At 38.9% G+C, this 24,722-nt stretch overlaps 1 protein-coding gene across 7 annotated transcripts in view; it reads left to right on the top strand.

Moving 5' to 3' along the window:
* The window catches only part of PKP4 (plakophilin 4), a 155,341-nt gene that overhangs the window by 80,642 nt on the left and 49,977 nt on the right, over positions 1–24,722 (top strand). For 5 of the 7 annotated variants that reach the window (XM_014446187.2, XM_023745771.1, XM_014446194.2 and 2 more), the window contains 3 exons: positions 15,405–15,536; positions 15,647–15,837; positions 18,515–19,067. In XM_014446187.2, the coding sequence (XP_014301673.1) occupies positions 15,405–15,536; positions 15,647–15,837; positions 18,515–19,067 (876 nt within the window). The remainder of the gene's footprint in view (positions 1–15,404; positions 15,537–15,646; positions 15,838–18,514; positions 19,068–24,722) is intronic. The other 2 variants (XM_014446208.2, XM_014446190.2) reach the window with 2 other exon arrangements.

Below are 24,722 nucleotides of genomic sequence, written 5' to 3'. Positions count from 1 at the left end.
CTGCCAGGAGCTTATAATGTAAAGGATGTATACATCCTAGAATCGGCTTTGATATCTAAATACTTTGGCAGTTTTTAAACAAGGCTTGAATTGCTTAAGACTCAGGTCACCAAATACCTGGTATCTGCATTTGCCTGACCCTGGTGCCAGCAGTCTTGTGTTACTTACAGTGCATACAAGGCACTCTGCTGTTTATCAAGGCACTATTCCCAAGAACTGTAGTGTTTGCGCAAACCCTCGAGTAGGCAGAGACATGTGAAAAGTTATCTAATGAGACTTACAAAGAGCACTTCAATACAGGGCATGCCATGAAATGATATGTGGTTAATTGCCAACTAAGTATTATGTGGGAAGCATAGTTATAAACATACAACCTGCTTCTGAGAGAGCTTTGCAGACAAGATGGGCCTGGAACCCAGGGCCTGACGTAGAGAGAGCGTTGTCTTTAGGCAGCAGAAGAGAGAGCAGAAATGTCACGTGGAAACATTTAAAACTGGTTTGGGAGATGATAAGATGTGCAAAGACTAGACAGCCACAATGGGTCAAATATCTGTAAATATCAGGGATGTTGAACTCTCCTCTTGCAGGTTTTGGGGGAGCCACTGAAATTCCTTTGAGCAGAAAGTCACCTGACAAACATTCTTCAGAGCTATGAACTGTTAAAAAGTGACTTGAAAAATTTAGTTTAAAGAAAAATGCTAGGCACACCATACTGCATTTGTTAATTGGCTTTGGTGAAACTTTACCATTTAATATAAATTTCTTCTGTTCATCTTTAATACTGCATCATTAATTTATTCCAGAACTGTTTCTTGAGAGCCTTTAATAGCTGTCTTGCACATAGTGTCCATGTTTAAATCAAGTATCCTTGACCTCTTCAGTTCACGTATATACACCTACAATTTGGGGCTGGGGAGAAGCTTTAAAGAAAAACTATTAAGTATATACATTATCTGCAGGTTTCTAATTTTTCATTCTCATAACATTGTGGCAAACATCCCTGTATATAAAATTATATCTGCATCTTTGATTTACCTTAAGCTAGATTTTTAAAAATATGTTTTATTGATTTTTTTTTTTTTTTACAGAGAGGAAGGGAGAGGTGTAGAGAGTTAGAAACATTGATGAGAGAGAAATATCGATCAGCTGCCTCCTGCACACCCCCTACTGGGGATGTGCCTGCAACCAAGGTACATGCCCGTGACTGGAATCGAACCTGGGACCCTTCAGTCCGCAGGCTCTATCCACTGAGCCAAACCAGTTAGGGCTTAAGCTAGATTTTTAAGAAGAAAATTATTTAATGTATATGGAAATTTTTCAAGGCTCTTAATAACTGTAACCAAGTTGCTTTCCTGAAAAAGATTGTATTCTCCCTCCCTTAAGGGATATGAGGTTGATCCTCTCATATTCTCTCATTAGTGTCATCATTTATATTTCTAATTATCTACAAAATATTAAAGTACCTCTGTATTGCCCCTTTCTACTGAAGGGTTAGTGTTTGACAGGTGAGAGTCCTCGGTAGCCCAAGGATAATAGCTGTATCCTCCAGGGCCGTCAGGAAAACTGAGCTGTTGCCATAGCTGAATATCAGGGATTTGATACAGGGAAGTTATAGTTAAGAAAGTGTGGTGGGTTGGAAGGTTTGGGAGAGTTGAACAGCATGATGAAGCACCCAAGAGATTAATCATATTAATGGAAGCTGCTACCATTTCTAGGATTGCAAGGGCGAAGGGCTAGGTGGTTTGGAGGTGGGGCAGGGTTTTTTTTCCAGCATTAGCTGAAACCACAAAGGAGATACAGCCTCACCAGAATGTTGCCTCAAGTAGAGCTGCAGAAACGCCCTGGCTTTTCCGTGTTGTCCTCCTAACCCACAGCAGTCTGCCATGCTGAATTGAGCAGGAATGACAGGTGTAGATTTTTAACTACCAAAAAGCCAGGAGGCACAGTGCTTAATTGTGTTGATTTACATATAGAGAGCATGACCTTCAATTATGAAGACACATGATAGGCCATGAGATAGTTGAGCACTGGGCACTCTTTCTACCTCTTCTACCCTTCAATACATTTACTCAGCTTCAGTTATTTGACCACCACCTTCACAATTTACTAATGCACTAAATATAGATCGATAAAATATGTTACATATGTAAATATTACACACACACACACACACACACAAACAGCTCCTCAAATACTTTAATGTTAGGGAAATACAGCTCCAGTAATTAATCTGCCTCACCCAATTCACACCTAATAACTGTGCTTCATGCCTTTTGTCAGAGTGTACTTTTGCCCAAACTCATATTCAGACCTGGGAGGTATTACATTTACTTACGCTTTTTTCTTTTGGTGTGGAGAGGGAAGTATATTAACCTTCAAACACAGCAATCACAACTGATACTTATTTCACTTTCTATTATCTTAACTAGTTATTTGTTACTAGAGGCCCGATGCACGAAATTCGTGCACAGGTAGGGTCCCTAGGCCTGGCTGGCGATCAGGGCCAATCTGTGGGGTGACTGGCAGGGTGATGGGGGGCGGGGGGAGGCCCTGCTGACACCCGCCTTGCCGGCCTGGCACCGCCCACTCACCAGCCCTGCCCCCCCACCGCCACCTGCTTGCCAGCCGGCCCTGTCCCCTGCCGCCACCACCAGTCACCTCCCTCTGCAGGGTGACCAGCGGAGCGATCAGGAAGCCCCCACCGGCACCTGCCTTGGCTGGCCTGGGGCCTGCAGGCTGGGGGTAGCTCCTGTGTTGAGCATCTGCCCCCTGGTGGTCAATGCACGTCATAGCGACTGGTCGTTCCACAGGTCGTTCTGCCATTTGGTTGATTTGCATATTAGGTTTTTATTATATAGGACTAGAGGCCCGGTGCACGAATTCATGCATGGGTGGGGTCCCTCAGCCTGGCTGGCAATGGGGGACAATCGGGGCCATCTCGCCCAGCCCCAACCGGGACCGATTGTGGGGAGGGACCACAGGAGGTTGGCTGTGGAAGCACACTGACCACCAGGGGTCTGCTCCTGTGTTGAGCGTCTGCCCCCTGGCGGTCACTGCGTGTCATAGTGACTGGTCGACTGGTCATTCCTATGGTTTGGTCGTAACGGTCACTTAGGCTTTTATATATATAGATTGTTATTACTTGTTATTATTTTGAAGGTTTTATTTTAGATTTGCCTGCTTTTCAGCCATGGCAATAAGCTATAATATGGTAGAAAACTGAAATTTGATTGTATGAATAAAAGAGTAAATTGATGTATTTCATATTTCTTTTTCTAAGTAGTTATAGATGCCCTTTAGAAGTTTGATTGTAAGTAAATAATGGGCTAAAATGACAGTTTTGCTGCTACTTTTATTGTAAAGTTTAACTGTTGTCTTCTCATTACCAGTTTGCACACAAAGATACTGAATGTAATATGAAAACCATCTTGTTTTAAATTTGGCAGTCCTACTCTGAGTGAGGCAGGGTGGCTTAAATGTAAAGAAACAAAATAGTTACAAGGTCTTCAGTCTACTTTGTCTTTGGCTAGGTCTTGACAAAAGAAACATCTTTCTTCAATTTTCTTGATTTCCTAAATAAGAAAATATTACACAAAAGGACCGAAGATTGAATGTCTGTTATTGTTCCTCATATTTCTTTAATATTTTGCACATACTTGCAAACAATTGTTCTACCTTTTTTATTATAAATTTGACCTGAAAAGTTTAGCACTTTGAAAGCTTTTCAGCAATGTGAGCTGTTAGCCTAACAGTGGTTTGATCTCTCACTACCTGGGAGAGCTCCCTGCCTACTCAGGTGTTATCAGAATGTTTCAGTCTGTGGAAGTGCCAGAAACGGAGACCAGCTGCTGAATTTTGTTTTTATACAGCTAATTCCTGCAGAGTCATTTTCTAAGAGCTCAGGATGCCCTAGGCAGAAAAGGTTTTCATTTCTTTTTTATTCAGTTCAACAGAATCAGAAATGCTTGTTTTTTTCTGGTTGGTTTGTTGGTTGGTTGCTTGCTTGCTTTTTAACCTGTACTAGGGATAGTAAGCTGTTTGAAAGTAAAAAAATAAAAATGAAAACAAGCCAAAGCTTTTTAAGTTTAGATGCTCAAAGAAGTAGCTTCCCCAACTCCTGGGAAAGAATTGTCTATTTTACAAAACATTTTATTTTCCCAGGCTGGTTGGGAAGGAGACTGAGGAGATGCTTCCCGAGAAATAATAAAGTTGGTCTGACCCATTTATGCTCTGTTGTCACCTTGCCTTCCTGTGGCTTTCTCTCTTCGTTATTCTGTATTTTCTAGCTTATCAGTACTGCATACATACCGTCTAAAAACATAAATGATCGTCCTTTTGTCTTTTATGAAGAAGAAGGCTTGTCACTTTTTGTGTTGGCTTTGTCTTTTTCTTAGCCTTGTGTTTTTTATAACGATTAATTTTTGTGTGTTTTATGTATATTCTGCTAAAAAGGGGTGAAGAGGAAATGTTATCTCAGTGTTCCTTTCTTTTTTATTAAATGTGCATTTTTTTCATGTTCATTTGTTCATATTTTTCAACAATTTCTGTGTTTGTACAGTCTCTTATGTTCCACCAAAGTTTGAGGTAGTTAAGAATAATATAATAAAAAATAAAATAAACACCAGAATCACAGAAAAATCATATTACAATAATAGGTCTTGAGGAAAATGAGCATACAAATAGATGCACATGTAATTATACTTCTTCATGATGGAAAACATTGTGCAGAACAGCTTTTAAAGAAAAACCTTGGACTTCCCCCCAAGAAAAAGCAAACCAGTTCAGTCATAGAAATAACCATACACTGTGTGTGCTACCCACCAGGAAGAAGCTGTTGAAGCCATAAATTGAATTCTTTTATCAGAGTTATCATTGGTTGTTGCTTAAATCTGCCAGCCACATCCTGTAAACTGAATTTTGTCACAAATCACAACGTCACAGTTTTTCTGTTCCAGGGGAAAGAAAATTACGAGATCCTAGGCTAGGTTGTTGCTGGCTTTGAGGGAGGGGGAGCGCATCCTGTGGCCTTCTCTGAAAACCCGCCCCTCCCCCTCCTTGTAGATTTAGGAGGAGCAGAGCTGATGCCACTGTCTGTTCCCACCAGGCCAGAGTCAGGCTCTCTTTCACTTGAAGAAAATGTTCAGGAAATAGTTGCAGGAGCAGAAATTATGTAACTCGATTAAGTGAGAATTAATACTCATAGATAAGGAAATTAAAGAGATTTAAAGATGGGAGTATCTAATAAAGCAACGAGTTATCAAAGGACACAGGATCGCAAAAATGGGGAGATTCCTGGTTGACCCAGAGGCATAAAGGATGAATAGACTTAGTTAGGTCTTTTACAATAGGTAATGCATAGGAGAGAAAATATTAACAATTCCATGCAGTTAGCATATTTGATATTTGACAATAAATATGAAAGGGAAGAGAAATGGTTTTGGTAAAAGCAATTTTAAATTAATAAAATTATTTAATTTCATAGTGCCACATTCATTTATTATAGAATATGTATTGAAGTACCATCATTTTAACATACTATCCATTTAAATCATGATTTTGTGGCACATACTGACATAGTTAACATATACTAGTACTATATTGGGGTTAGGTTTTGTATTTTATTTCTATAGTTAAATTTTGTTTCTAAAATGTGTGGACACAAGTTTCTTTCACTGGGGTAGGTTTAGAAAAGAATAATAATACTGAGGGTAAATGATAAATGAAAGACTAGCCCTAAGTCAATTTTTCTTTTTTCCTTCATCTGGAACAAATAATTTACAACACAAAAAACCATCAGCACATCGTAAGACTCCAACTTAAATGGGAACACTTTATGCCTCAGTAGGAATGTACTGAATTTATAAAGTAGCTACAGTAGGAAGTTATATTATACTTGTTTATAAATAGGCTATTAGAGTAGCAATCATGTATAAAGGACTATTTTTTTAGGGTTTTGGATATTTTTTATTATGGCTATAAATTGTACAGATGACAAAATTGTATCATATAATCCTTGCTGTTTCTCTTCTAAATACCAGGAGGAATGCAAATTTCTGTTAAAATCATCCCTAGAGTCCAAGTTTTTCCTCCCTTCCATGCAGGCCTTTTTAGCCCCAGGGCTGTGACAGTCTTCTTGTCACTACTGCAGTGCTATAGCTTCCTGGCCATCACTCTAAGGGGTCTCTTAACTTTTTAATGTTTTGTTACAAAAGCAAGGCATGCTTCTTATTTTAAAAAATAAGTCTAGAAGAATTTGGAGTAAAAGGTAAAAATTTCCTTCATTCCTACATCTCCCCCATACCATGGTCATTGGCTCACCCACTGGGCCTGCGTCCTCTCCGTAGAAGTTTTATGACATGAAGAAAGGAAGACCACCTGTATATACAAACATCACAAACTTGCTTATCTCCTGTTTGTTCCCTAGAAACCAATTTGTTCTTCCCATAGAAGCCTTTTTTCCCCCTCCCTCTCCCTTATTATATTAGCTTCTAACTTTAGCCATTGGTGCAAAATGCTATTAAATGTAAACTGTGGTTGAAAAATAAAATTTAAAAAAATAAGAAAAGCTCCAGGAAGGCATCTGTTGAATTGCTGATGCTTTTGTTTAACATAATCTTCATGCCAACTCTCTGGAGGTCCAAATGGGTCCCCATAATTATATATTCCTACATATACTTATCTATGCCTACTATGTTAGCAGGGTATAGGAATGTAAATCTTTATGAACATTTTAAATTTTAATAAGTTATTAGGCTTTAAAGTCTTTGTTTTAAATTTCCTTACACATTTTATGGACAGATTAAACAGTATATTTAAGGAAATAATTATTAAATCAGAACAATCCATGGAGACTTCATGCATTATCAATGATAATCTTATTTTTTATTAGTTGTTGTTTTTTTGTCTAAAGTTTTACATATGTCTCCTTTTTCCCCAATTGACCCCGCCTTCCCCCCCCCCCCCCAGCCATTCCCACCCTGGGCAAGCCCCCACCACCCCAGTGTCTGTGTCCATTGGTTATGCTAATATGCATGCATACTTTATTAGTTCTTATGAAAATTAGAAATCAACCTGATCTTGGAATTTAATAAAATTGTCGTATTTCCTTTCAATTTTCTTCTTTTATATCTGGTTCAAAATGATCAGATGCATTTGCTATCAACAAAAATGCAACAACCAGCCAGTCGGTGTTACCCAGTGGTTGAGCGTCAACCTATGAACCAGGACACAGTTCGATTCCTGGTCAGGGCACATGTCCAGGTTTCAGTCTTAATCCCCAGTAGGGGGCATGCAGGAGGCAGCCAATCAATGATTCTCATCAATCAAAAAATATTTTTTTTAAATGCGACAACCACTGCCAAAAAAAGCAAAAACCAAACTTTTTAATCACCGTTGGAGGTAATTAGGGTACAAACATCTCACTCTGGAGGTTCCTAAGCTTGGCTGCACGTTAGAATTGCATGTGGAGCTGTTAAAATTTGATGCCCAGGCCTCCCCCTACATAACTCAAAAATCTGGGGCCTGAACCAGCATCAGTAGACTTTAAAGAGTCCCAAGTGATTTCACTCTGTAGTTTGTGCACCACTGCCTTATTCATAATTAATTTAATTTAATTACTGGTAATTAAAGAGAAGAATTAACAATTCATCTTGCCTATCCTATACAGATTGTATTTCAGGATAACCAAATAACCCTAGGCTTACTAACTCCATAAAGATTTCTAAAATATGCCAAAAGAATTCCTCCTGATAAATGTAGAAAGAGCAGTAAACTTTGAAGGAAAAAAAAAATCACCAATATGCATCCCCTAATGAAATAATTGATTCAAGCAAAGATTGTCAATGCATGCAAAAACCTCTATATTCTCACGCCTAGCTTCACATTAGGATCACCTTGGGAGCTTTTTAAATTTCTAATATTTAGACTATAACTTCGGTTGATGGAATTGGAATATCTGGGCGTGGGACTCAGTCAGCAGTGGTTTCTAAGCCCTGACCCAAGGTGATTGCAGTGTGCAGCAAGGGCTGGGAACCATTGTACTGGGAGAACGGTGGAGGGTGAACTTAAAATAGAAGGGTCAGACTGGCAGCACTTGAATTGGCTGTTTAATCTTAACAACTGTAAAAGTGGTGATATGACATGATATGAAATACTCAACATCATCCATAAACCACAAAAGTTTGACCTGAAAGCTTTGAGCTCTAACTTTGTGCTTACAGAATGTATTAAAGTTAGAAGATGTATAAACGCCACCCTGAGAAACCCCTCGCACAAATTCTGAATGTGGAGCATCCTGTGTGAGTCCGCTATGGTCCCTTCCGTGAGAGCAAATGAAAAGGGGGGAATCTTTTTAGATGTACGGGACTTAAGTAGCAGTCACATTCAAATACAATCACTGAACCTCATTTCAGCCTGACCTAGTATAAGCCAACTGAAGAAAGACATTTCTGAAACATCAGGAAATTTTGGTCTGAACTTATAATGTAGCATTATGGAATAATTGTAGTTTTGTAAAGTCCTTGTTTTATAGAGTTACATATAGAACTGTTTAGAGTTTAGATGATCTGATGTGAGGGGTCTTATTTTAAAATTCTGTAACAGGAAAAGATAAATGAAACAAAAATATGGCATTAATATTATAATCATTAAATCTGGGAAGAGGGTTAATTTTACCTTTCTCTCTACTTTTATATATCTGAAAACTTTAATTTAAAAAAACTTAAATACAAATATTTTCAACAAAGGGTTCAAAAATTGGGTGACGTGTTAAAACCAGCAAACTGTACTCTGAAGTTTAGCCCTAACATAGAATGAGACCTGCTATGAGATATGACATGAGTTTCTCCACTAATGGTTGCTATTTAATTTGTGTTTCTGCATAGTTGGGATTTTGTTAAATGAATCCTTATAGAGCAAAATTTCCTGCCGTGTGCTGGCCTCAGCCTTTCTGGTAGACTAGAACTCTGTATTTATCACTGTGCCTCTGCATAGGTGGCAGCCATGAGATGGGAATACTAGCATTTTGCTTTCATCAACACCTATGTGAATGTTTCTAAGCCATCTATAATAATAAAAGAATAATATGCTAATTAGACCAGACATCCGAGGGAAGCCCGGCCTACTCTTGCATGGATTTCGTGCATTGGGTCTCTGGTTTATATATGATACACCAACACATTCCCAAAATGCTTACTATAAGTGAGTTAGTGCTTTGTAAAAATCAAATATCCAGTTTTAACTTTTAAAATTTCTCATGTTTTAGTGATATGTGAAAAAATATTGTTAACTATCCTATATAATAAAGAGGTAATATGCAAATTGACCGTCAAATCCTCGCACAAAGATGGCCGGCAGGGGAGGGTAGTTGTGGGCAATCAGGCCAGCAGGGGAGGGCATTTGGGGACAACCAGGCCTGCAGGGGAGCAGTTAGGCGTTGATCGGGCTGGCAGGGGAGTGGTTAGGGGGTGATCAGGCAGGCAGGCAAGCGGTTGGAAGCCAGCAGTCCCGGATTGTGAGAGGGATGTCCAACTGCCGGTTTAGGCCCGATCCCTGTGGGGTCCCATATTGGAGAGGTTGCAGACTGGGCTGAGGGACGCCCCCCCACCCCGCCCCAGTGCACGTATTTCTTGCACCGGGCCTCCAGTCTAAAAGAAAACCGAAATTATCAAGTCAGAAAGCTCTCCTTTTTTCATTACCACCTTCTCAACACAGAGAGCCACACTTCCTCAGTTTAAAATTATTGCTTTGGGGAGTATCAGAAAGGCTACCATTTATTATTCCACATTTTATTCTTATGCCAGAGTTAGTTTGCATTTAGTTTGAGCTTAGTAATCTTTACTAAAAAAGATAATTCAGTCAAAAAGTATAGAGAAACCAGTTTCAGACAACCATTCATTTATTTTGATGGTAAATATATATGCAGTTTTTAAAAGGTTTTTATATAACAGAAGAAATCTATCTTGTGTTTCTCACTAACAAATATTCCCATTTTTATATTTATTAACATATTTTTTTCTAAAAGGAATGAAATGTGTCTTTGAAAAGATTTTTAAAATATATTTTATTGATTTTTTACAGAGAGGAAGGGAGAGGGATAGAGATTTAGAAACATCGATGAGAGAGAAACATCGAGCAGCTGCCTCCTGCACACTCCCCACTGGGGATGTGCCCTCAACCAAGGTACATGCCCTTGACCGGAATCAAACCCGGGACCCTTGAGTCTGCAGGCCGACGCTCTATCCACTGAGCCAAACCGGTTAGGGCTGAAAAGATATTTTAGTGTGACTTTTCAGCACTTATTTCCATAGATCACCAACTTTTACATCATAGTGAATCCCTTATTTTTTTTCCAGCTGTCTCTATAGGAAGCGAGAACCCCATGGCCTTTTATGAATACCACTTCTTGCACTCAGTGTTGGACACTCCATGTGTGATGCATTTTTTCATCTTTATATTTTTAAATTCCTTGTTTTTTAAGTTTTCCTCTTATAGATATGGAGTATAAAATTTTTATGGTTTGTGTGATACCTATATTTTAATTAGTACCCAGCTAAACATACTTAATATGACTATTTGTAGGAATTATTTTTTTCCTAAAAATTACTTTTAATCATTTTGTATCTCTGAATATTTATGACCAGGAGATCTTTATGGCAACATATAAAACTAAAATACTACTCAGATTTGTCATTGTTAGAAATCAAATCAAACACTTTATACCAGTTGTTACATATACAAAGTTTGCTCAAACTATGAAATTGAATCCAAATAGCTGAGCTTTTTCAGTGGCAGATTAATTGATGTTTAAAGCAAGGTTTAAAGTGAACTTTACTAATGGTTTCTATTTTTGTATGTTTCTCACACAACATTTTCTCCATGAGTGAAATATTTAGAGCCATGTCTTCATATTTAAGTGATGTTATAGGCTGGTGCAAACCCAAGAACCTAGATATACTCAAGAGAACCAGACTAGGAATAGTTTCAGGAAACATGGTCTTTTGCCTGTTCTCATACATCTTCACTTCCATTAAAACCCACCTTTTCAGGGATATTAGGTGTTTATAGTAGTTTATGTTTGAGCTAACAAACTCCAGGTATCTGTAATTTTCTTTTTAAGAAATATGTTTTTATTGATTTTTAGAGAGAGAGGAAGGAAGAGAGAGATAGAAACATCAATCGGCTGCCTCCTGCTGGGGATCAAGCCTGCAACTCAGGCACGTGCCCTGACCGGGAATTGAACCAGCAATCTCTTGGTGCATGGGTCAGTGCTCAACCACTGAATACACTGGCCGAGCATATCTATAATATTCCTAAAGCATCAGTGCACGTCCATCTATATCTTGTATAGACCAAAAAATGTTCTTATGTTTTATGTTTCCATCAGCTTATTTACATTTTCACTCTGAAACAGTATTTTCCAATGATCTCATTTCCTCCAATGATAAGGTTACCTACTGTAGGTTACCTGAGTCTTATACATCAGAGAAGTTAGAGAAGGAGAGTTTTTTTCAGGGCCATGTTCCACATCCCCTTTCATAATTTAGCAGAGAATTTTATACTTCTTAGCCATAGAAGGCACGGGAATATTTCTGCAGCTCTGGAAAGTAGACTCCTTCCTGGACCTATTGTCCTACAGGAAGCAAGAGTTCCATGCCCATACAGGAAGTTCCCCATACGACAAAATGTTTTGCTTGTATGTTTTACAAAGTGTTTTCCCTCTGAGTATAATAGCTAAACTCAACTCATAGGCCAGAATTCAAGAAGAGTATCATTTGCCTTAATATTGCATACTGCTACCATCCCAAGAGTCCTGCCAAATCTCACACCACACTATCTTTTATGTAAGGCACATTTATAAACACCGAGCAACCCGGGACCAGCACAAACAATGAGAATCTCACATAAGGTCACAGTATCCGAACTGTGAAAGACTAGTTACAGGTTTGTATATACTACAAATCTCCTTACTGATCTCTATGTTCCTGTTGCCATGGTGATTTTACACACAGTACAGACCGCCATCATTTTATGGAACATGAACAGTAAGACATAGATTAACAAAGCAGAGGCATTTTAATAATTTGAGATTCTTCAGAGAGACCTTGGGCTTTTTACTGAGCATATTTTTATTCAATTTTGGTATATATTTGGGAAGTATATCACAGAAAAGATAAAATAATTTGCTTTGTATTTCATCTTTTTCTATTAACTTAATGGAGTAGATAATAATCCAAATTTTCATGTACCTACAGCATTATTGTTCCTTATCCAGTAATATATTTTTAGCTGCAACCTTCTACTTTTTCTTTTTTGTGTAAAATTGGGGCACTTGGATGAAATATAACAGGCAAGAAGGAACGTGCTTCCAATAATCTTCCAGTCTTAAACAGATGGAGATTATTTCATTCTACCTTGAAGCTTGTTCAAGTTCTATATTTTTAGATATGCATTTTCTTGGAAGATGCTAATTTGATGTTTGAAAATGCCCCATAGTATATTTCTGGTGTCTCAAAAAACATGTTTGTGATTTTCTTAAAAAGGGAACCACATGTTCTTTAGTACACAGATTAAAGAAGTAGCATTCATATTCTGTTTGTCATTTTTACTTATAAAAATATCTCTTGATTTCATGTTCTGATTGTGCTGTATCACAACATGCCAACTATTTAATTATAGTTTATAGCACCAATCTTGAAGTGATTAACCCCATCATATCTGCAGTCTCTCGGGTAAATTTGACTAGTGTCTTCTTCCATTCCACACAGCAGATGCTGTGAAAAGACATTCCTTTTAAAGTAAGATTGCACAAATAACGCATCATTAATAATTGTGAACCTTACCATACTACAAAGAACACTTTATTCAGTAATGAGTAAATGGGTCTTCTGTTTATCTGAAGGAGGCTGACTGTGTACATACATTTAGATGTGTGTGTAGAATTTGTGAATTACAAGTTTTTAAAGAAGCAGTAAATAATAGTAAAACTAATTTGAAAACAACTTAACTTAGTTTTAATGATGGAGAAGATACATCAGTATCTTTTTGTCTTTGCGGATACACATTATCATTGGGCTGGCTCCATTATAAAAGTAGAAAAATGACCAAAGACCATTCATGTATAGAATTGGGTGGTTTTATAGTTCATATTGAGTAAGTCTCTTAAATCAACTTTTTAAAACTTTTAACTTTTCCATTTACTCATAGATAAAGGAAAAAACCTATGACCTGTTCTGTAAGCCCAGCTATTTAAATCTTCCAGTTGGATTTAGGGAACATGAGAATCTAGTAATTTAGTGTCCCTATTAGCTACTAGTGTCCTTTCTATGATTATTTTAAATGACTTCTCTTAAAGAAGAGTTTAAATGAACACAATTGCTTGTCATGTGGTTTTTGAGAAAATTTCCCATTGTATGAAGAAACACATTTTTAGGGTACCTTTTTCTCTTTCTGTATTTAAATAATAACTTCTAATAGTTTAAAAATAAAAGGTGGAGGCATACACAAATTAATGGTTTCTGTTTTCCATGGTGATAATTTTTAGATGCTGACACGCATGCCACCTAGTGTTCCCAAGCCAAAGCTTTGATGTATTGGTTTTCCAGGTTTTATCTTTTACTAAAGATGAAGCTCAGAACTAACTAAACATTGTTTTCTTTTAAAAATGCAGTATATTTTATTCATGTATGAGAAGTCTTAAAGCCACCACAGTGGTACTTCCCTATCCATACTTTGTTGCTGTTTCATATTTTATTTTCCAGTGTCACATTCCTGGAAGAAACAAAGGTGAACTACTCATAGCTCTGATTTTAACCACCTCTTCTATAGCTCTTCCCAGGCACTCCAAGTCTTTGCAAAGTTTTCTAGCCTAACAGACTGTGTATTTTACATAATCCTATATAATAAAACCCTAATATGCAAATCAACCAAACAGCGGAATGACCGGTCACTATGACATGCACTGACCACCAGGGGCCAGACAACGCAGGAGCTGCCCCAGGTCAGGGGCAGCTCCTGCATTGAGTGTCTGCCCCCCCCCCCCCCCCCATGTCACATACAGAAATTTTTTGATATTTGCAACCATAATAAAACAAAGATTTATATTTTTGATATTTATTTTATATATTTAAATGCCATTTAACAAAGAAAAATGAACCAAAAAAATGAGTTTGCGTGTCACTTCTGACACGTGTGTCATAGGTTCACCATCACTGGCTTAGATCTTACTTCCTTTAGGAAATTTTTCCTAAGCTCCTTTCCCCCAGATGTTGACATTCATTCATTCATCCCCTCTCCCTCTTTCTTTCCCTCTCCCTCACACATACACGTGCCCTGTCTTCTCTCATAACTACATTCCTAGGGCCTGGCATATAATAGGCTCTTAATAAGTAAAGGAAAGAGAAATGAAGGCATTGAAATCCTTACAATTGTTTACGGAGCTCAGTATGTGATACAAGATTTAATTTAAATCTTTGAAGTGAGAGTGAAGCAGTATTTCTGAAAAAAGAATGTTTGTTAGCAACATGAGGATGAAATTTGAAGAAAGAAAGACTTACGGAGATAATCACAACATGGGCAAGTGTATTTTGAAGATACTAGAGAAAATAGGACATATGTAAATGAAATTGGGAAAAGGCAATATAATCTACATCACCTAAATTTACAGCATAAAAAAAAAGAAATTGGAATAGGGAGAAAGGAGATACATTGTTCTGTTTTTAAGTTCAAGATGAAAGAATGGTACAGTTGACAGTAAAGATAATGGGAGGACTAGATTTGCCCAGAGGAGACAATATCAGGTTAGATTTGTCTGTATTAATTTGGAAAAAGACTAAAAGAATAAAAAAGCAAGTGGTTAAGAAATTAAAGTCTTCTTTCTTTGCAACTCTGAAGATATTAAAGTTTCCATTATTTTGTAACTGAAAACTATACAGCTTTCCATTGATTTTAGATGATATAAAATATGATATGAAAAGCTAGCCCTGTCTTCAGAGGTTTCACTACCAAGCAATAATATGAATACCATATGAGTTTAAGTTGAGAAGTTTCCATTATGAAAGGTCTTTTCCAGTTCTTAGCCACCACTATCACACAGAGTCTGTGAATCCTCTTGGAGGAAGTCACCGGAGAGGTGAGTTTTCCAAGGGAGAACATTTATTTAATATATTGTATAAATTAACTTGAGGCTGGTAATCAAAATGAACATGACATTTAGCAAAATATATTAATAAAGTGAGTATATGAAACTCTTATAGAAAAGAGGCAAATGATTCTACAGTTTAAGGTAGAAATAGTCTTATATTAATGTAAAGGTTATAATACATAACTGATAAATAACTGAACCTTTGTAGTAAGTTTTTATGTAAGATTGTCCTTAGATTTAGCTAATTAAACTTGTCTTCTTACAGATGTGCCAAACCCTGGTGTAAACAAGCCTAGAGCTTCTGACACTGTCCATCCCAACAACTATCTCATCAGGACAGAGCCAGAGCCAGGCGCCCTCTATTCACCAGAGCAGACATCTCTCCATGAAAGTGAGGGTCTGTTGTGTTATCTTCTCACTATTAGATTTTCTTTTAATATTTTCTTTTTGAATATGAGCCTCAGAAGTGTAAAATAAAGGTATTTTCTGCTGGTTTCATTCCTACAGGATCATTGGGTAACTCAAGAAGTTCAACGCAGATGAATTCTTATTCCGACAGTGGATACCAGGAAACAGGAAGTTTCCACAACAGCCAGAACTTGAGTAAGGCAGACAATAGACCATCGCACTCATTCATAGCATCCACTAATAACCATTTGGTGAGGCATTCAAGAGCTGAAGGACAAACTCTGGTTCAGGTAAACCAAACACATCAAGATCCTTGTAAAGAAATACCTTCCTAATTGGAATATCTGTTATAAGTATTTTTAAAAAGTAAAACCAGTATGTACAATTTTGAATTTATAGAAAGGATAAAATAGTGAATACATTTTACGTTGTGCAAGTCTATGGTGTTAAGGAATTTTTAGGCATGAAACCTAAAAATATATTAATTGTTTAAATGAGCTCCTGTTAATGAATTCTGATAAATTCCAGACACAGAAGAGTAATTATTTTAAAAGAAGCAAGTGTAGCATGAGGGGAGTGAGAGAGAACTGTGTGGAAAAGACTAGAGCTAAAGTATGCTCCGGAGCCCTAGCAGGCAGAGCACTGGTTCCACACCTGCATGTGGAGTGACCTATTCCAAGCAAAGGTTTTGCTTTCATCATTGGAATTGCTCCCTGAGAACACATTTCTTTCCTTTGCTAGCATATAGATATTTTTGCCTACAGAAGCATGACCGTTCTCTTAAGGGTTTTCCAACTTGATAATCAAAAAAATAATAATAATGCTTATATGTTTATAAAACTTCTTAGGTCCTGACTAGTTGCCACTTTATTCCCTTCAGTCCACCAGCATATTCTAGAATTAATAGAAGCGGTAGGAGTTCCGAGTGTCAGTAATCAGTGAGGATAACTCTGTCCAAGTACCTTAGTGATTTCTCTGAACCTGAAACATGGTAAGATGATCAAACAAGTTAGGCGAACACTAATCTTCCCCTAATGCAGTACAGGAACCCCTGAAAGTACCACAGAAGTCAGCCAGGGTTCCCAGTGCCAGAGGAGAAACAACAGGACTTGGGCTCAACAATCTAGGGGAAATTTTTAAGAAATGAGAAACATTTCTATATTAAAACAAATACAAATACAGTGCATCAAATTTGAAGCTAAAACAAAAAATCTTGTATTGCCTGAAGCAATCTACTTCAAGCTACACCCCCAGTCCTCAGATTATACATTTACTCCTTTGCTGTTAGGAATGCTTTGATGAAAACGTTTGAGAAACTTTGGACTAAATGCTTCCAGGAGTTCATATCTGAGGTGAATTTCTGTCAACAGACCTGAAGTCACACTTTTTAATAATAATCTTAACTACAGAATTGTCTATTTTTTCCCTCTAAAAGTGGTCATGTTACCTCTTTTTTATTTTAATTATAGTAAGTTTATTTTGTTTCTAGAGCTGAAGAATTAAGTTGCAAGGAGGGCGAACTTAATTTACATATAGTCTGGACAATATATTTTTTAGCTATCTGGGCCAGGTATCATCCCATTTTGGTAGTAAAAAGTTCGTATGTGGGATTTTCTTATTTTTAGCACTATTAAACCCAAAGCGCAGATTTTAATTTTCCAGCTGTCTGCTAATTTTTAACCCCCTTTTTCTTGCCTGTTGTTTATTAACAATTCTCTTCCCTCCTCAGATCCTCTACTCTCCGTGGCTATTGCCTTTCCTGAATTGAGCTTGAGCATGAGGTCTCAGAGCAGGTGTTTCAGCCAGCCCAGTAGCTGTGACACCTGGAGACTAGGCATGCTTTCTCTTAGGACATCTAGGAGTGTACAAAGTCCTGTCTTATCCCTGTCTCCTTCCATTATTGCCCAACTAAACGTGACGGGGTAATGGCAATCACTAGGGAGATACAGAGCGAGTGCCGGGTCCTGGGCTTGTAACCAGTGTCCTAGTGTCTGTTTCCCCTGCCTGTTCCCCTTAGGCCCATTCCCCAGTCCAGCCCATATTCTTCATTGTTGCACCGCTTTGAGAAAGGGATCTGAGACCCAATGTTTGTGGGAGTCTACAGATTCACAGAAGGACCAGCCTTGGCAGAAATGTTTTTCGTTTCTCATTCTGGTCTTTTCCACCTGGCTAGGCCAGGAACCCAGCAGAGACTTTGGCATTCCTCCAGTGTGAACAGATTTTTGGGGGGTACCTTTGTGTGTATCTCTTTAAAGCCACCAGCTAAAGATAAGAGCTCATAGATTAAAGGAGGTAAAAGAATTGGCTGAAATCACTAGAGGCCACACTAGAGCTAAAAGAAGAGACAAATTTGGCTCAGCACCTGTGCAAACAGGCTGTCCCTGGAGAGTTAATTCACGGGAGAGGGTGGACCCCAGGCGCTGTCCAAACATTCATTTATTCTGCATCAAGAGAACACATTCCTTTTGTTAATGGGGCCAATCCATAAAGACTAAACAATTATAGATGCTCCTCTAGCTACATTACATGAATGAATCCAAATTTTTTGTTGTTGTACAGAAATACATCATATTGGCCAAAATTTGACTCTCGGGGAACAAAATAAGTACATTGCTCCAGTAACATGTCATACTTGCAATACAGTGTGTTATGTGTTTTGGAAATGCATAGACAAGAGGGCAAAAATGTAAAGACAGAAAAAAAGGGATATTAAATGTCTTTAGGTCTCTCTTTACTGTTTGAATTTAGTTTTCTGAGGGGGGAAAGTTAGAGATTATGCCACCAGAAAAAGGTAGAGTAAGAAAAACACAATAAGGAAATATTAAGATCCAGCTCTAAAGCATAAAAAGGAAAAGAAACTAGATGCCTAAAATAATCATGTTGTAGTGAGCTATATGCATTTGTTTCTGTGATGACAATGGACACAAAACCTTGGATAAACCCATTCTCTTTTTTCCCCTTTATCAGCCATCAGTAGCCAATCGGGCCATGAGAAGAGTTAGTTCAGTTCCATCTAGAGCACAGTCTCCTTCTTATGTTATCAGCACAGGCGTGTCTCCTTCAAGGGGGTCACTGAGAACTTCTCTGGGTAGTGGATTTGGCTCTCCATCAGTGACCGACTCCCGACCACTGAACCCCAGTGCGTATTCCTCCACTACATTACCTGCTCAGCGGGCAGCATCTCCGTACTCTGCGCAGAGACCCGCATCCCCAGCAGCTGTGCGGAGGATTGGGTCAGTCACCTCCCGGCAGACCTCCAATCCCAACGGACCAACCCCTCAGTACCAAACCACTGTCAGAGTCGGGTCCCCACTGACCCTGACGGATGCACAGACTCGAGTAGCTTCCCCATCCCAAGGCCAGGTGGGGTCGTCGTCCCCCAAACGCTCAGGGATGACGGCCGTACCACAACATCTGGGACCTTCACTGCAAAGGACTGTTCACGACATGGAGCAATTTGGACAGCAGCAGTATGACATTTATGAGAGGATGGTTCCACCCCGGCCAGACAGCCTGACAGGTGAGTACAGGTGACAGCACTCCATAAAGTCCTGTGAGAACATCTGTGCAATTTCCTCTAAAATAGAGCGTGATAACATGGGAAGCTTGTGTGCTCTTCTCAAAATGTATACTGCAGACTTCAGGCTGACCGATCTTTCGGACTCTATAGTTCACATCACCTAACCTCTTCTGCAGTGAATAAACTCTTTTCTCTCACAGTATTAGGATATAAAGGTAATTTTGCATTTTAGAAGAATGGTTGGGATTCTACACTATTTGTTAGTATATTTGCTTAATGAAAGGTTTTTTACCACATAGGCCTACCCATATCCAAACCCAAGTTATGTTAAAAGGTAGTATCAAAATATCCGTTTAAATATTAATATTTTGAAAAAATGCTTTCATAGTATAGGCTAGAATATGGATTTTCTCACCAACTGCTTTGATTTTAGCATCCCAATGGGAAAAACACAAAGTTATTATGAATTGGCTTCAAATGCCACTTAGATTAAATCAGAAAGACAGCAGCCAGCTTCCTGATGTTACAGCCATTTCCTTCAGGCTGTCTTCATGGAGGGCTTCCCAAACAATATGTAGGCATGGTTCTTTATAAAATGAAACTTGTCTTCAGCTAGTATTTTAAATTACATTTTTTAAATAATATATACACAATGGTAAAAAAAATATTGAAACTACAAAAAAATAATAAGTGAGAAGGGAAAGTCTCAAGCTCCTCTTTGTCCCGATGCAGTCACACTCACCCCTTCATGTACCTTCCAGAATGTTTGCTTGTATATATAAATATATACATTATATACAAATGTGCATATATTGTGCTTTTATACTGATGGGATTCTATAATATGTATCTTCTTTTTAAAATATATTTTTATTGATTTCAGAGAGGAAGGGAGAGGGAGAGAGAGAGAGAAACATCAATGATGAGAGAGAATCATTGATTGGCTGCCTCCTGCACGCTTCCTACCCTTGATCGGAATCAAGCCCGGGACCCTTCAGTCCGCAGGCCAGCACTCTATCCACTAAGCCAAACCGACTAGGGCTCTTCTTTTTTTAATATGTCTGAGAGCTTACTTCATTCTCTCGGTGGATGCCTAGGACCTCATTTTTATAGATGTATTATAATTTATTTAATCACTTCCCTATTAATAGACATTGAGGTTGTTTTCATTTGGGGCTATTGGAGACAACAGTGCCCAATACGTATATTGTTCTTCCTGCATGTTTACACATAGATACTAAGATAGCTATGGGATCCACTTCATGACATAGAATTGCTGGATCAAACTACATATTGGTTCTTAAGGATGTATTGTCAGATTACCCTCCAGGAAGGTGGCACAGATTTAAATGTCCACGACTAGTCTGAGTGTGCCTGTGTCCACTGTCGCTTCGCTAGCACGAAATGTTTCATTCTTGCCAATGTAGTAGGCAAAACTGTGCTTTATTGTTGTAAATGGCCTTACTGAGTTATGCCAAAGGAGGAAGATTTCATGTTTATCAGCCATCTTATTTCTTTTTTGCAAACCATAAGTTCAGGTCTTTTGCCTATTTTTATAAGGTGTAAAGCTTTTTATACTTAAATTAGTCCCTTATAAATTCTTCTTAATTATTTCCCATTTCCCCCATTTTCTAATCTGTCTTTTGACTTTGTTTTTAGTATTTCTTAGTTACAGAAGTTTCTTTTTAATCCTTATGTTTTTATTGATTTTAGAGAGAGAGGGAGTAGGAGAGAGAGAGAGAGAGAGAGAGAGAGAGAGAGAGAGAGAGAGAGAAACATTGATCGGTTGCCTCCTGTACACACCCCAACCTGGAATCGAACCCGGAATCTACTGTGCTGGGCTTGCCTCTGCCTGAGTGTGAGTGATGTTTTGAGTCTCAGTGAATCAAGAGTGTTTGTGGCTCTACTGAGTGGTGCACAAGATGGCACTTCAACCAACTGAGCAACCTGGCCAGGGCTTTATAGAATTTTTTAATATTTTTGTGTAGTAAAATTAATATGTTTTCCTTATGGCCTCTGGGAAAGGTAAATCCTTTTTGAGATTTTCTAATTGAATAATTTTTCATGAAGAATTAATATTGAACTTGATTTTGAGCTCGAATAAATTCCTAGTGGAAAAACCACCTCTCTTCACTCAGCCATCAGAGAGGTATACCAGGCTTAGATATTTCCTGGCATTCCTCTGAAAAGTATACAGCACCGTGAGGTAGGAATCATTTATGAAATCCTATCTCCCAAGGTAACCTTAAAAGATACATAGTTCTGAAGATTTCTGTCTTCCTCCCTGTGTATGTCTAGAATGGCTGTGCAGTAATCTGTTTGTGAAGAGTGAAGTGGAAACCCAGGAAAGGAGTGAGCACATAAACACTGGCACCTTGTTAACCCTGTGGTTTACAGATGAAATTAGACTTTATCTTTCAGTTGGGGAAAATTATACCTAGCCTACCACAGAGTTTTTCCTAGAATGCTACCATCTTCAGAGGAAGCAAAGGGTTTCCTTGAAAATGTTTCCCATCATCTATCTGCCCACTTATTCTGAATATGGATTCTATTTTATGAATTCCCTTTTTTATTCTTCAGAGAATGATGTCATTATATTTGCTATGGTTCTTGATTCAAAGAAGTAATAATCTGCTAATTAATAAGCCTGAAGCAATCCTATATTATAAAGCGGTAATATGCAGATTGACTGCCACACCATCACAAGATGGCAGCGCCCACGGGGTGGGGGGCCGCGCGGGGCCGGCCACTCTGTACACCTGCCGCTGGAGTCCCCTCAACCCTGCCGGGGCCTCGGGGCCTCCTGCATCCCCCACTGACTGAGGCAGGCAATCAGGGCCGGCTGAGGCGCAGGCAAGCCTCGGATGGTGGCTGCCCAGCCACCCAGGCTCAGGTAACCAGGGCCCGCCGAGGCTTGCACTGCTGGCAGTGGCAGCGGCAGAGGTGTGATGGGGCGTCGCCTTCCCCTGATCACCGGGTCGCCTCCTGCCCCTGGGGGCTCCCGGACTGTGAGAGGGGGAAGGCCAGGCTGAGGGATCGCCCCCTCCAGTGCATGAATTTTCATGCACCAGGCCTCTAGTATTTTATAATGGACTCAGACACTTGGATATTTGCTGATCATAATGTAAATGATGATGTAATGTGTGTATAAATTAATTCCTACAGCAGAAAAATATGTCTGTCCTGAAATATTCATGTTGGTGTAATCATCACATGCCAAGAAAAGTTGAAAGAATAATACAAAGAATCCATATTTGGGAGATAAATATGTGTTTATTTTCGATGTCTTAAATATAAAAGTTTTAAATCACAGGCAATATATCATTGTAACAGGTAAAGTAATATGTATTTCTGGAATTGCAAATAGAAACTATTGGAAAGAAAAGTATGTTGTGGAAGATCAGTGTTTTCTGTTAGGATGGGGAGATAAAAATTACTCAGTGGAAATACTTCCAGAACAATTATTTCTAATAGCAGTTATAGAACATAATTAGTTGTCTTTCATTTTAAAAGGTAGTGAATTAAGTGGGTTCCTAAACATAATTATTTAACTTAATCTATTGAGGCCATATAATTTTGTATTTTTAAAATGTTAATATATGGGACCCTGTGTTTTACTTTTTCTCATGAATGAGCAAATAAACAAAATAGTAACAGTCACTGCTATGTTATTCTCAACGATTTATAATATCAAGAAAGTACTACGTCTCACTATAAGTCTTTTATTTCACATTATAGTCTGTCACATGGTAGTTTCATCTCACTAGTAGTCCTGTAAGTGAATATTTACTGGATACTTTTAATTGTTCTAAGTCAGCTCATTTTGTTACCTTTCCCATGAAATTATAGTAAATATTTACAGTATTTTCATGTTGTATGGATTCCAGCAGTGCATGCAGCCAGATCCTCCCACCATCCTATATAATAAAAGGCTAATATGTAAATTGTCCCCTCAACCAGGAGTTTGACCAGGAGGCGGGGCCGGCCAGCCAACTGCCTGCAGCCCCTCCCCCCCCCCAGCTGGCCCTGCCACAGTTGCCCCCTTCCCCGATCAGGGGTGGGGCCAGATGGCCAACTGCCCACAGCCCCTCCCCCCGATCAGTCCCGATTGGGTCAGGCCAGCTGGACCCCACCTGTGCACGAATTCGTGCACCAGGCCTAGTCTATAATAATAAAAGCATATATGCTAATTAGACCAGACATCCTTCCTTCAGGACAAAGCCGCTGCAGTGGGCAGGGCTGAGGCAGAGGCCCCCAGCCAAGGTAGCGGCCCCCGGCCATGGTAGCGGCAGGTGGGGGTCGCAGCGGCCGCAGCGGTGGTGGTGGCGGTGGCGGCAGTGGCGGAGGCGGCGGCAGGCAGGGGCCGGGTCCAAGGCCACGAATTATGTGCATTGGGCCTTTGGTGAGAATATAATTGTTCTCATACTGGTGCAGAATGCTTTGTTCTTATCTCAAAGCACCATGGGTGGTGGGGCCACCACCAGCGCCAGGCTTGCCTCTGCCCAAGTGTGAGTGATGTTCTGAGTCTCAGTGAATCAAGAGTGTTTGTGGCTCTACTGAGTGTTAACACTGCACCTCGTATTGATAAGATTACCAAGGACTAGCTATATTGACCTGCCTGCTTTGTGTCACCATTAACAAGAAACAGAGCCTGCCCTTTTGTTCGAAACACTCCCGAGCTCCATAAAGAAAAGGAGCTTGTACTCTGCTGAAAGAATGAGAAATCTGCCAGTAATAAAAAGCTGAGAACCTCAAGTGAGACCTTTCAAGTAACAATCCTAATATCATCCCTAGAATTACAGCGGCTTCCATGGAGCCCTGGAGGCTAACCTTGCTCTTGCTCTTTCACTTGACGTTTGCAGAAGGCTGTGGAGTTCAGGGTTGCTCACACCACTTCTCATTGGCCCTTGAGGGATAGCATGTCCAGTGCAGAGCGTGCAGTGAGAGACCACTGACCTGGGTTCCTCGCAGCCCTACCAGGAAGTACCTCTGATGGAGATAAATCATATTTCCTGTGGGGCTCTCATTTTCCTTGGTTTTGAAATGAGAAGGTTTGGCTGAATAATCCCCCAATTACAGGATTGTTTAAACCTTTGATCTTCATTTTAGCAAGTGAAGACCCAATAGTTAAAACCCAGATTGATGCATTTGGTTTCTTCCCATGTCACTTTGCTCTTCAGGGTAGGTAATAATCATTCATTTTAGAAGTTTTATGTATTAACTTTCTTGCTACTCCTCAGTAAGCAACATATAATTATCACTCACACTCAAGCCCATTTGCTTTTATTTGTGTATGATTAACTGAGATGTTAACAGGATGGGAATGAAGCTGTCTTTTTATAATTAGTTACTGTGTTAATTATTTGCAGCCTTTTTAAAAGCAAATATATGACTGACTTCAGATATATTTGTGCTTTCCCTTGCTCATATTTGGATAAAACTGTAGTTGGTATTCTAAGCAAGTGGCAGATTTTACTTACTCATGATGATGAATCACAAACTTCTGAGCAGGATAGTATAGAATATACTAATAAACTTTTATTCAGAAAATAAAATGCTTGGGTTTGAAATCTACTTTTTTATCATGAGTCCCATGCGTAAACAGTAGTCATTAGCAACTTGAATGAAAGAATATTTCAAATGATTTAATATTCAT

Source organism: Myotis lucifugus, unplaced genomic scaffold (genome assembly GCF_000147115.1).
Source record: "Myotis lucifugus unplaced genomic scaffold, Myoluc2.0 scaffold_5, whole genome shotgun sequence".
Lineage (NCBI taxonomy): Eukaryota > Metazoa > Chordata > Mammalia > Chiroptera > Vespertilionidae > Myotis > Myotis lucifugus.
This window is presented reverse-complemented; position numbering and strand designations above follow the sequence as displayed.